This window comes from Micrasema longulum, unplaced genomic scaffold (genome assembly GCF_059751315.1).
Source record: "Micrasema longulum isolate JH-2025_06_02 unplaced genomic scaffold, ASM5975131v1 h1tg002029l, whole genome shotgun sequence".
Classification (NCBI taxonomy): Eukaryota; Metazoa; Arthropoda; class Insecta; order Trichoptera; family Brachycentridae; genus Micrasema; species Micrasema longulum.
Genome location: NW_028279197.1, coordinates 165,626 through 180,344, shown reverse-complemented (window position 1 = coordinate 180,344; position 14,719 = coordinate 165,626). Strand labels below are relative to the sequence as shown.

Sequence of the window (14,719 nt, the reverse complement as noted above, 5' to 3'; positions counted from 1 at the left end):
CTACTGCGCATGCGGGAAGAGCATGGCTCACTAGCTCATTCGCTTTTACCTTTTACGTGTGGGTAGTGTTGATAATAATTATTTATCTACACTACCCAGCTACTAACTACTAACTACTAGCTGAACCTGGATACAGAGGTTACTGGATATTAATTCCAATATTAATAACTTTTACATTTCTATATATTTTTTTAATAATTGCATTTTGATTTCATTTCCCGAATTTCCCGTCCCGCCTGAAATAATTTTACTGGAGATAGGTATATCGAATATCGATATCGAAGCCTTAAAAACTAATTAGGCACCTAATCTACCCGCAATCCATGCATTTTCTACATCAAGGAAATGAAATGTTTTAACAGTCAAGGCTATTTTTTTAAGTACAAAAGACATGACAAGTAAATTAAAATCCATTAAAGTCTTATTTTTGTTGACAAGGTTAACTGAAAATAGGTCTATTAAAAACAGTTTCACAGTATTTTTAAATACTGATCTTTTAATATTCGTATGTTGTCTTTGATTTTACTTCGGTTGGGGTTATTTTTCGTTTGAATCGTCTTGACTAAAAGCTTATTTTGCAGATTAATTTATAAAATAACGTCACGTAATTTATGTCAAACAGGAATAAACATTGTTCAGTGAAATAAATAAAAGATTCTGCAATAAAAAAAACCCCTCTGTGAAAATTGTATTTTCACAAATTGCATGTTTAATCCATAAAAAAATCTTATCATTTTTTTATAGTTGTTGCTTCCATTATTAAGATAGGTAATAAAATAGGTACCTACCGTTGCGTCCCGTAGTAAAACGTGATATTTGAAATAATTTAAACTATATATTCCTAAACAAGTGATATTTTACAGGAACGTCCAAACAATAAATTTTACTTCACGATAATTTTTCTCCTCTTCATTTTAAGAATTCGGTTGCTTATATATTGGTGATAATATCGAAGTACGTATGACACATTTCCTTGCTCTTATGTCTATGCTTAACCAATTTTTTATATCACATAAATGCGATAGGTAGTTGATAAGACTATGTACTAATTGTGTGTTACCTGGCATTCAATTTTAATTTAGGGACATAATTAATTGCTCATATGCTCCCTTCTATAAATATCTAATATATTGTCGATTATTGGGTTAATTTAAATTTACGAATTTTGTAATGATATTTGCGGATTTAGTCATCAATTGATTGATGGAAGATAATATTGTTTAATTACAATAAAAATATTTTTTCAACGGTGCAATTGAATAAAAAAACAAAAATATATTAAGTATATCTAAATGTTTGTAGACATGAAATGAGGATAGATAAATAGCAGGTTATAAGCCCCGTAGATGCCTAGACTTATATTATATTTACTTCTCTAAAATGTTCTTAATCTCTGTTATAATATGCTAGTATGTATCATTGTTGAATTACGTTATAAAATAAAATATACTGGAACCTCGTTTTGCACCGTTTCGAAATAACACGGTCCAAAAATTTTATTAATTGATTTTTGAAAACATTACTTCAATAATGCGAGATTTGTTATATTATTCTTTTAAATCAGAGGCCCATCTGGTGTTGTCGCAGTAAAAAAATAGTACAAAAGGTCTGCCAAGAGATAGAAATGCAACATGCAATATAAGTCGAAAAATTTAAAAGCCGTTAAAGTTTTCTTGCAATATGTATGTGTTGACCCTTTTTACTACAAATAACTTTTTATAATATGTACGTATTGAATGTATGTTTGCAATGCATATGTTATATTTAAATAAATTAATTGAATTGAAATATCTGCCTACGCACGTCTTAACTGTTCAATGGTGTTAACTATTTAACCCGATCTCTAAGCGAGATAATATTGTGACAAAATTTCAAAACGAGTCACCAGAATATTTTTTAAAAATATTTGCGCTTTCGACCAGTTGTGAATTTGTAATTGTATTAACATTGTTATATATTTTTTTACGTTGCGTAAATAAAGAGGCATAAGATTATATCCTAAATGATTTAATAATGTCTTTAATTATTATTATTATAAATAACGTACACAGCGCCATTTTCGTAATATTCGAGCAATATTTATTATTTGTTGACAAAATTAAAATGACAGAATATATTTATAAATAAAATAAATCAATGAAATAAAATGATTTAAATTGCATTACTTTTTATTATGCTTAACTCATGTACCATAGGTTCCAAGTTCGTTTCCTGGTGAGAACAAAAAATTAAGTGTGATTTTTCTTAAACCTGGGTGTTCTGTGCTGTATTTGGTCCTCTTGGCTTTTTGTGGTGCAAAAAAAAATTAAAACGTCACTGTACCTTACCTAGTATTTAGTTAGGTAAAACAGTCAAATTAGCTAGTGGTTTTTTTTGGTAGAAGTTTTATTGTAATCCCAAAAAGTAAGAAATTGGATAAACATGCTTTGAATGGTGGTTCTATACTGCAATATTTTATTGTTCCTGGACTGGCACCTGAAGCGTTAGACTGGTCACCTAACTTCCCATGTAAAGAAATAATTGAGATATGTTGCAATGTAAATGCAGTTTCCCGTGCACAACTGGCTGCGAATATTGAAATGGTGATGTTTATATTTATAGTTTAAATGTCTTAAAAACCATCAGTCTAACGATGTCGAGAGAGCGATGAAACCGAGTGGATTCAAACTCATTTCGTCTGTCAAACTAAATGGATTCAAATGAACGGTTCGTTAAAAAAATGATTAACAAGTATCATCTAGGTGGTTTAATTTATAATAGGGCAATTTAAAAAAAAATACGCCGGAAAATACAATTATTATCAGGTACTTACTATTAATTAGTAATTATTTAATTATTCGTTCGTATGAAATGAAATTTTTATATTACTCGCTGTTGCAGTGCTATTATGCAGTCGGATGCCGCTTCGTCCAATAACACAGATTTTAAAATAACCCAAAACAAGAACAAAAAGGAGGCTTCTAAAAATATTACTCTAGCTCTCGTCATCAACTCTTGGCGGCTGAAGAGGGAGGAAGTAAAGTCGCTCCGGGCAACCTTGGCAGGGCGGACGTCTCGTGAGGACCAGCTCCAACTCCAAGTGTCCTCCCTGCGAAGTCTACTCCAGGCTGACTGCAGTAAGCTCCGCCAAGCCATGGCCGAGGTCAAGAGACTGAGGGAAGAACTCAACACTCGCTGCGAGGAAAGCCAAGCCTTCGAAAACGTAACGTTTCTTCTCCCTTCTTGCCAATAATTATCGTTCTTTCATCTTATACAAGTTACGGTGGTTGTTATTTACTGCGAATAATGTTGCGGGCTGTGCCCGTGCAGTGATAGCACGCCGGGAGCGTCTGTTTTTTAGGTGAGAGTATTTTTAGATTGAGTATGCACATGGAAGTGTTTATTTTCAAATGTTAATCTGCCTCACGCTACAAAATATGATATAGATTCTTTGACTATGCATGTTGTTTCAATACTGTTACATAATACTTTATTTATTGTCCAAATTGGTCGCCAGGACTTATGGATAAGCGACGCCCCAAAATTTTATTGGATTTTTGTATCTACATATGTATTTAATATTGCAAAACATTTATATGAAGTACAATTGAGAATACACAAATATTGGATCAAAATATGATATATTTTTCTAATGATTTCAAAGTGAATACTACTTCTTGTAATAATAACTGTTCATTTAAACATGAGTTTATTTGACTCGATATTAATTTACACCTTTAGTTTTTTTTAGTAAATATAGCGAATCGATGTAACTCATATTTATTATGTATCTCACCTACACATAAAATCACAAGAACTATGCATAAGAATCCATATTTGTTATCTACTAAAAGTTAAATAATTTAAAAAATGTATTTTAATGTATTATAAATAATTACTAAAAGTACTGGCCTCTGCATACAAAAATTTTCGCCAAAATTATTTTATTTTATAGATTGTGGTGTTATAGTCTTTGCATATGAATATAGTACATATAATAATATGTATATTTGCATAGTAGTCAGGTTACACAATAATTTTAATTGTTCTGTAACTATTTGAAACGTATGCAATTTTTTCTGTTTTATCCTGTAAAACATAATGTAATCACAAAAAATTCAGCTTCTGTTCTAAGATAACGCTCTGATTTATAGTTTGGTGCAGTCTATCGGTTTCCTAAACGCTTCTTAGTAACTGCCGACTGCGTTAGGTACCTACTGGTTACTGCGTTAACATCTCCCCAATCAGTTTATTTTTGTAGATTTATTTATGGTGAGTTCGTCAGCCGTTCGTAGTCCGCGGGCTGAGACTAGCCAGCTCGCTGACAGCGAAGTGCGGAGATCTTACGGAGATTATCGGCGATTTAGCGCCGCAGCTATGACATACATAATATTTTTACCATTTTTATTATTAATCACGCATACGTTATAATGTATTACATATAAATAGTTTATTTCACTATGAATAAATACTCCACCGAATAAATATAGGGAATTGGAAATTATGATAGAATTGCAGATATTTACCCCGCACGACGCGACGCCCACGCTGATACGCGACGCCGACGCGACAGTCAAATTATAACTGATGCATTTAATAAATGATTAAAAATATATAATCCAAGTGAGATAACCCTCAACCTTACTTATACTTTAAAGATGAACCTTTTTTACTGTATTAGTTGTATTATTGTAAGAATGAAGCTTTATTGAAAGAACGAAACGCCGATTTTTTTACACTGAAACTGAAAAACTGGAAAAAAGTAGCTAAAATTTCATTTTTACGTGACCAATATTTGATACCCACCTCAACTATTGATTTATTATTTTACTAACTGATTTATTATTTTATTAGTTCTTATTGTTATATCTATTACCTATATAAATGGTTAAAAACGTGTAATTAGAGTTACGATAATTAATTTATTTGTTAATTGACTTTGTATAAGTATTAACGGATCGTATAAAAATAGGAAAAAAATTAAGTATATATTTAATATTTTACATAAGAAATGGCAATGTTTTTTTTTTGAAATTTAAATAAATCGATAGGCAATACAAAATAGATGTGTATAAAAATAATATTTTAAAAATATAGTTTATAAAAAAGAAGCTGGTTTGAATTTCAGTGCTTATCACCTTAAATGTTTTCAGATTTTTCTCTCGTAGAAGTTGGAGCCATTTATTGGATCCGTAATTTTGGAACCATTTTTAATTATTTTTTTTATTCCTTTCCTCGATTGACTATGGTAAGGTCTTATTCGGCAGGAGAAGTGTTCGCTGCAGCGCTCCGCCAGCCTCGCCGCGCAGCGCGCCTCCGGCCTGCAGGAGCTGTGGCGGAGTTGCAAGGGGGACCTGGCGGCGGCGCGGGCTCAAGCCGCGCAGGCGCACGACCTCCTGGGGGCCGAGAGGACCAAGCTGCGCCAGGCCAAGGAACGCAATCAGGATCTAGAGGACTCGGTAAGATTTTTTTGCACTACAACAGGCCAGAAAGCCTAATTACAGTGATGAATGACTTCACAGAACACCCAGGAATGAGAAAAATCACATTAGATTTATCAAAACACTCTTTTTTCTATCACTCGTATTCCTTTTAAATCTCCGTTCTATTTTAAACTACCTTCTTCTTAATTTGCGTTCTATTTTAATGGTTTGGCCAGTTTTATTTTCCTTATCTGTTGTTTTTCAACATTGAGCCCGTTGAAATAACGTTTTCTTCATCGTGAGTTATTTTTTTGTCAGATTAGTACATAAATACGCGCTATAGTAGCGTTTTCTACGGCCGCGAGAGCGTTCAGAATAGCAGCCTAGAAATTGAGTTATTTACTCATATACCACTGAGTGTTTAGCCATGCAATTTTCCAACAAGCAGCTTGTGGTCTCTGCATAAATCGGTTCTTCGATAAGCTCTAACGTCAAGCATTTCCCGCCTGTGCGTCGAGCGGTAGAGTAAGTAAGTGGTCAATTTCCGATTTTGTGCGTCCATCTAATGAGTTAATATTATATACTTGTAAATATTTTTGTTGGGAAAGATAGTACCGCCAATGGTGAGCTCATTAAAGTAGCCAATTCTATGAGTTTCAAACCATTTTCATTAGTACGACTGAGCCCACGGGTTCTTTTTATGGAGGTACCTCATACCCTAGCATTAAAGTCGCCGATGATGACTACACACTCTCGTTTGGGTAACCTAGATATAAATAATGCAGAGTGTATCAAATCATAAAAATTGTATTTAGCAGTGGCATCTGTATCCTCTATAGGAGCATAGCACTGGAAGAGGAATGATGGAGCTATCGTGCTTCTTGAAAGTTGCGCATTTCAGGCGTCCTGAAATTGGTTCCCTTTTCACAGTGAGTACCTTCTCCAACATTTATTGCCACTGGCGATACTATTGTTCCTGGATCCGTATTACAATGGGAAGTTAACATACATCCTAAATTTTATCTACCAAGTAAAATTAAGTTTTCTGTATGAAAAAGCGAATATGCATACAATTATTTTTCAAAACATGTTCAATTACAGGTAACCAAATAAGATACTTTAAATTTTCATACAAATATACACATTTACGTTCGTAAATATCGATTTTACGTTATGCGCGCGGCACGAAGGTATCAGGGCCTCAATTACATTTTTTTTTCAAATTACAATATACTACAACTTTTGTAAAATATATCAATACTTGTTTTTACCCACAGCTTCGCGCATGTGGTATTAGGAAAAATTAGTTACGTAATTAATTAGTTTTGTCGTTCAATACTAAGAATTCTCCCGATAGAAATATATATTTTTTCGGGACTGAAAGTAGCTTGTGTCGATTGCTGGTCCTCCAACTATCGCTATGAAAAAAATACGACGATCCGTTAGTCTATGGCGACGTCGCATAGTTATTATGTTCATAAATAATGCGAAATCCTACTACAAAACCAAAACGATAAGCAAACCAAACTAACCATAGATTTTTTTTTTTTACATTAAGGCAATCCATCCTAAGAAGGATGATTTCTGAACCATAGATTAACCAATTCAAAAACTTAAAGAACCAATTTCAAATGTATTCTTTTTGACGTCCCCCCTTATCGCCTACTCATTTTCAAATAATGTTGTCCATTGTTGATAAAAAAAAATACATTGTACTTTTTTCAAAATTCGGTAGGAAAAATATGTATTCTATTTTACTTGTCACCTCTTCGAGATATTATTAAAAATACAGTTAGTATGTGTAGTTTGGAAAAAATGCCTGAAAAAAATAATTGTAAATGGATATATAAATTATTGTAATTGATAAGCAAAAAAGAAACACAGTTTTAGATTATAATATGTTTTTTTTTGCACTACAGCAGGCCAGGAGGCTCAATTACAGTGGTGAATTACATCACAGAACACCCAGGCTTGAGAAAAATCACATTTAATTTTTGTGTTCTCACCGGGAATCGAACCCGGAACCTTCCGTGTGTGAGTCAAGCGTCTTGACCACTTCACCACGGATGCCGCCTTCTTATATATCTTATAGAACAAATTAATGTTTTTTTTTTTTTTTTAAATGAAAACAAAACTTAAGTGTGTTGTCATACATATACTTATGACTTAAAATTATACGATAAGAAAAGAAAAACAAAAAAAAAACAATAAAAGAAAAACAGGACGAAAGTCTGTTATACATATACTTAAATTCATGACTTAAAATCATTATACAGTAAGAAAAGAAAAATAGGATCAGAGTAACTTGTTCTTATAGTTTATTATGTTCTAGTACAGTCAATCATTCAATATGCAATAGTTGGATGGGGAGGGGCTTAAAACGCTCATCTTAGACCTTTAAAAGTTCTACAGAAAAAACTATATGAACCATCTTTGTTCTCAACTACCGAACTGTTCAAAGAATTTAATGTTTTAAGAGTGGAGGATATCTACGGAAAGTGTTGTATGCTCCAGGTGCATAAGGAGAGCCTCCCATCGGACCGTATTACGAGAAGGTTAAGAACAAGATGCCTCGCTCTACAGAGAATTAAAACTACGACGGCCAAACATCATCATGCATATATAGGACGGAAGCTTTTCAATAATTTACCGCAAAATCTACGTCAAGAAATAAATTACGGAAAATTTAAGGATAAATTAAAGAAAAGCTTCTTGACATAATTAACATAAACTGTATTTTGAAAATAAAGCTGTATGTTCAATATGTGCCTGTGTTTTAAATTTATAAATTTTGTGTTTTTATTAAAAAAAATTTACTGTTATATTTTCTCAATTTTTAAAATTGTTTAATTTTATTATTTTGTTTTGCATTTTTCGTTTCTTTTTTATGTTATTTTGTAAACTTGACAAACACAAGAGCCAGACTCTTTTTTGGCAAGTTTTAACCTTAAGTGTTCCATTTTTTTACTGCATGTATTGTTTATTTATGCTAATAACGGTTTTTTTTTTTTTAATACATATAAAATGTTAATGATATTTATTTTCGAACGGAAAATTTAATTTCGCTTTTAAACAATTTAAGATAACTGTTAACTTTCCACTGTAATCGGGGCCCGGGGGTCCCCAAAGTGCACCATTGTAGGTAAAATAATATTACAATATAACTGTGTATGTAGAATCTTGGGGGTATAATTATTATTATTGATATGCAATAGTAAAGTAAGTATCTAGTTAGTTGCTGTATGCTAATGTTAGTTGCTAATGTTAATACATCATTGTTGTGGGTAATATAATATTATAAATTCGAACAAGTATTTAATTGTGATGGATCATTTTGAATCCAGTCCATTACATCGGTATTATTGATTGTTGATATTTACTATAAACAATAGAGCTACGTTCAATTTCATTAGATTATAAATACGGAATCCTTTACTTGCTAAAACTAATTGTTGTTTTGTGGACTTATGTAGATCTAGTAATAACCTTACGTTCAACGTTCAACTCGTGACGGTTTTTTAGGGCTTACCCACATATTTTACATAAATAGATCACAATAATTGTGACTCGTTGCAATAACTGAATTATGATAAGTATTATCTAACGATCGTCTAGGTGTTTCCATATTACCCAATACACGTTAATTCAAGTTAGCGTGGAAAATCCAGTTAGGTACATACCTGTGTATGTATACACTATAGACATGCCGATAACGCAATATCCCGGCTGTAAAAGATACATGCTCTTAGATCTTAATCGTATCAATACTTTGATTCTTCTTCTTTTTTTTTTTGCCTTTTCACCTCTCAGCTCGGGTCAATACTTTGATACTGTGCAGGTAGATATTACGAGTGTAGCAAACGGTGGCTAGTCTATGATTAATCCAAATATTATCATCTATTCCAAAACCAATATATTTACAATCGCTAAAATCAAATTTCAGAGCTGAAGGTCGATAATTTAATTTTTTATTTGATTCCTTTTCACTATTATACAATTTTATCTTGTTTAAAATTGCTATTGGTATTTAACAACGTTTTTTTAATGCGCCGTGCGCCCGAAGACAGCAGATAAAACGGTGTTTTTTTACGGGTTTGAATGGTTATAGTTCCCATAATAAATTTTTTTTTAAAAACGAAACAATATAGGTACACGCCAATGGTAAATATCTATGGTGTGTAAAAAAGATCTCTGCGCTGGTTTGGACATGTAGAGCGAATGGACAACGAAAGAACAACTAAAAATATTTACAATGTGAATGTTCATGGATGCAGAAATAGAGGAAGACCGAGAAAGATATGGCATGACCAAATCCAACAAATACTTGATGATGGATATGGCAAAAGTCAGAATAATCAGCGCGCGTGCACGAGGAGATCTATAAATAAAGAGGAATCGAGATCCGAATGCAAAGATATAGTGATATGGCGTTCTATCCGCTCTTCCTACCCTTACGGGGAAACGGCATGATAGTTAGTTGTTGTTGTTATTGAAAAAAAAACATTTCTGTAATGCCATAATTCAGAGAGAAAATACGTGAATCCGTTTGAATGAAGAAAAGTCGGACCGCGTTTCCTCTTGATTAAACATAATTAAGTATACTTACAAAAATTAACTAAAAAATCTTCAGTAAAAACCTTTCGGATAAACGCAAAAAAGATGTAACTTTTCATTAGTAAGTAACCTAGGACTTGCTTATGATTGAATTCCAAATCTAAAAGTAATAGACATTCCAGATATTATAGATATTTCATAGATATACCCAAGTACTTGTTTGTGTTTGAATTCCAAAACATAAAATAATTCATTATTTATAAATAAAGAATTCTTTTAACAAATGTCAAACTCTGCTCAGGAATGCATTTTGGTCAGGAATACGATTTCCAAAAATGTATCGAATGTCAGTTGATATTATTTTAGTATATCCAAAAATCCAGTAAAAATAAATATATGGGTAGAAATTATAAGGAATGCAATGAAATAATCTGATTGGGATCCATAAAAAAACGAGTGCTGTCTGTAAACATTCAATAACATTTTTTTTTAATACACAAAAAAATAACATCCATCCATAGAATTAAGAAAAGTCCGGAAACCGTATACGCACATCAAACAGAAGGCGACTAAACTACTCATAAATGAGTAGGTTTACGTTTTGATCCATTAGTTTCTTTGTAGACGTCGCTCAGTATGCAACTCCTGATTTGAATTCAACTATGCCGTGTTGTGTCCTTTTAAATTGTAGAAATACTGCTAGGATCTTAAAGAAACAGGATGCAATCACATTTCATGTGTAATTAGCAAATGAATGTGTATGTAACAAATGCATTACTTAAAAATTGAATTATTTTTCCATCTGTCAGATTGTCGAAGAAACAAAATGGAAATTTCGTTAGTGTTGCCAGGGTAGTAAATTTGTTTACTCTACTTTGCTCATCTAATGAGAGAACTAATGAAAATTGGAATTTGTTTTATCGTGGACATTTGACTGACATTATCTTTAAAACATCAAATATTATTTAACATGATATAAAAATTTCCGTTTTATGTAAAAGAAATTTTGTTTTATATTTTAAGTTTAAAGTTCATTAATTCAATTACTCTTATTAAATGACCCTTTACTTATCTACTCTGTTGTGTCAATGAATATTTCCGCGTGCACAATAAAATTTTAGAGAAATTGACAGATTGCTTTTTTTACCTTACATTTGTGTTAAAATTATAATTTATCCCATCGTGCAACATGACTTCACGAATGCGTGCGATGAAAGTAAGGCATAGTGGGGGAATTATTGGACACAGTCCGATGTATTTAAATATGATTCTACGCTCCTTCTGGACTATTCTTAATTCTATGCATCCATCCATTTTTTTTGTATACGCATTCTCGGCGAATGCAACCCTAGTGATAAATAAATAAAACATTTACGCTCCTATTTTTTTGTACTTAATAAATTGAAGATTTTATGAGCTTAAAACCTTCTCGCAGCAAAGACGTACATTTATCTGAAAACTGAACGTAAATCGGTCCGGTAGTTATCGAGTCTATCGAGGAGAACCATTCGAACATTGCCTTTTATATATATATATATATATATAGTATATAGATAGGTATAAGATATATATCCGCTTGTATATATATACAAGCGGACCCGACAGACGTTGTCCTGCCCGAACGTTAGCTTGCCTGCTATAAGCTGGTTGAACAAACATTTTTTTCGTAATTAATTACACACGTTATTTACTTTGGACGTTTTTAAGCTATTTATACAGGCTGTTCTTTAAACCCTGTCGCATCCGAAACCACGATGATCAATATGAGTAAGAAGACATATTGGCTCATTGAAATATATTTTTAGAACAAATAATTTTTTTAAAAATGTAAATGGTTGCTTACTTCTGCAAGAGTAAACGAGGAGGGGGAAGGGGGGAGTCTTACACTGCGCCGCGCTCCCCTCACGTCTCCCCTGCAAAAATAAGTAACAATTTGTTTTTTAAATATTTTATTTAAAAAAAATATTTGTTGTAAATATTTTTTTTAATATACTAATATTTATTTATTTATTTATTTATTTATTTACGGACAAAGTCCATTATAAACATTACAATTAAAAGAAATTTTTACAAAGGAATAAAAAAAATATAAGGAACAGAAATAAGCAGCAAAGACAGATGATAGATTTTTTAGATTAAGTAAAAAGCATAGGCTAACTATACAGATTCTTTAGCTGATTTGTAAAGAAAGACATCCTTACACCATAATAATCAAGATCTTGATGATCGTTCACCCGCCTGATCATTCTGGGCAAAGGCGACTGTGCACCATAATTGGTCCTGTAGTGACCGAGGAAAAGCATTTCATTATTTCTTAGTCTACGGGTGGGAACGTTAAAAATAATCTTTTGCAAAATTTCAGGGGCATCAATGAGACAGTTCATAATTTTATACATGCAGATTATATCTGCAATGCATCTGCGTTTTTCAAGACTTGATATGCTTAAAAACCTCTCCATATCAGAATATGAATAGTCTCCTCTTTCCAATCCCATCTTCCATGCAATTTTTCTTATAAAACGATGTTGAACTGATTCAAGGCGCTTGATATGAACAGCATAATGAGGGGACCAGATTACAGATGCATATTCAAGAATAGGGCGAACTAAAGAGCAATAAAGTGTTTTAAGTGTAAGCATACTTTGGAAATATGTCTTATTGCCCATACTGATCATTGTGGTTTCGGATGTGACAGGGTTTTAAGAACACCCTGCATATTCGTAATAAGGGTTTGTTTTATCTCCACGTGTGATTGGCTGAGAGGCCTCATCGTGCTCAAATCGTGCAAAAATCACTACTCTAGTGCCACAATCTATGGAGAAAATACGTGAATGCGTATTGATAAAGAAAAGTGAGAGACCGTTTTACCCTGAGCCTTCTAAAATTATGACACTCAACTCATGCCCAACTCGAATTTAGTCATTCTTTTATCGCCAGCCGTGTTTTGATGTGAGCTTGACATTTTATTCAAAACCAAAATAAATTACGAAAATGAAAAAAACACATCGTTTAAATATTCTAAATTTCATTACATTACATTTTTTGTACGAAATATTCCAAATCAGCAAAAGTGCTGGTCTGAGGGTATATTACTTATTATGACACAATAGTTTTAATAAAAAGTCGATAATTTAACATTACATATCACTAACACGGGCTGTAAGAACTGGTTTGTTCAGGTGTTTTTTAAGTACGTATATGTTTTGTATAATATTTTTCAGGTTTATTTGAAAGTGAATTGTAGAATTTTATTTCAGTAAATACAAAATTGTTTTTCTTCTGTTAGTTCTAGGTTGTTCGCAAGTTAAATTGTACGACGTTCTTGTATTTCTTGTTTGTACATTGCAGTTAAACTTTAATTTAATATTAGTCTTAAAATGAAAAAAAAAATACTTGAATGTGTCGCGAAAGCGTGCAAAAACTATTCGAACCAAAGGAAAAATACTTTTCATTGAAAATAAGGTACTTAGGTACTTGTTTATGATTGAATTCTAAAACCAAAAGCTATTGATATTCAAATATTGAATTTAAGTAGACACTTTGGCACTTGTTTATGGTCGAATTCTAAAACTATTTTTTTTTATTCCCGAACGTTGGCTTGCCTATTATAAGCTGGTTCAGCAAACATTATTTCGTAAATAAGGACACATGTTATTTATTATTCCTTTTTTGAGCTATTTATAAAAAAGTTATATGGGTAAGTTTTTCGTTCTATCTTCTCATGTGATTGGCTAAGAGGCCTCATTGTACATAAATCAAAATTGTACAAAAATCAGTGCCCTAGTGCCCTAGTGCCATAATCCAGGGAGAAAATACGGGAATACGTGCTAATGAAAAACAGTTTTAACACGGTATATCTGAGCCTCTAAAATTATGACTCTCAACTCATGCTCAACGCTAATTCTTTAACAACCAGCCAGATTTTACGATATATTTCGTGTTAATGAAGAAAAGTCAGACAGCGTTTTACCTTGAGCTTTCTATAATTATGTTATAACTCTTGCCAAAAGCGAATTTAGTAATCTTTTACTCGCCAGCCGTGTTTTGACGTGATCTTGACATTTAATTCGATACCAAATTAAATATATTAAAAAATGCCTGATTGTGGTGAAAGCATGCAAAAACTGTCCGTATAAAAGAGAAAAAGACTTTTCATTGATAAGTAGGTACCTAGATACTTGTTTATGATTGAATTCCAAAACTAAAAATTGTTAATATTCCCGAACATTGGCTTGCCTGCTGGTTTAGCAATCGTTTTTCGTTTATTTTATTGGTTTAGAGACCTCGTCGTACTCAAATTAAAATCGTGAAAAAATCACTACTCTAGTGCCATAATCCATCGAGAAAATACGGGAATACGTGTTGATGTATAAAAGTCAGACCACTTTTTCCCTGAGCGTTCTAAAATTATGACACTCAACTATGAAACTATGAAAAAAATATGAAAAGAAAAATGCCTGATTGTGTCGTAAAAGTGTGCAAAATCTGTTAGGATAAAAAAAACTTATATTTTAAATTCGTAATAAGGGTAAGCTTTTCGTTTTATCTCTTCATGCAATTGGCTAAGAGACCTCGTCGCGCTCAAATCAAAATCATGCAAAAATTACTACTGTAATACCAATAATCCATGGAGAAAATACAGGAATATGTGTTCATTAAGAAAATTCAGAGCGCGATTTACTCTGAGCCTTCTAAAATTATGGCACTTTCATCTTCATTTTCAACCCATGCCCAACGCGAATTTAGTAATTATTTTATTGTCA

General features: G+C 32.3%; 1 protein-coding gene across 2 annotated transcripts in view; it reads left to right on the top strand.

Moving 5' to 3' along the window:
- Positions 1–14,719, top strand: part of LOC148273230 (uncharacterized) — a 40,011-nt gene that overhangs the window by 17,695 nt on the left and 7,597 nt on the right. Inside the window, exons 1-3 of one of the 2 annotated variants that reach the window (XM_088238975.1) lie at positions 829–954; positions 2,881–3,202; positions 5,247–5,438. In XM_088238975.1, coding sequence (XP_088095101.1) covers positions 2,888–3,202; positions 5,247–5,438 — 507 coding nt within the window. In that variant the 5' untranslated portion in view covers positions 829–954; positions 2,881–2,887. Of the gene's footprint in view, positions 1–828; positions 955–2,880; positions 3,203–5,246; positions 5,439–14,719 lie in introns of those variants that run through there. The other variant, XM_088238976.1, reaches the window with a different exon arrangement.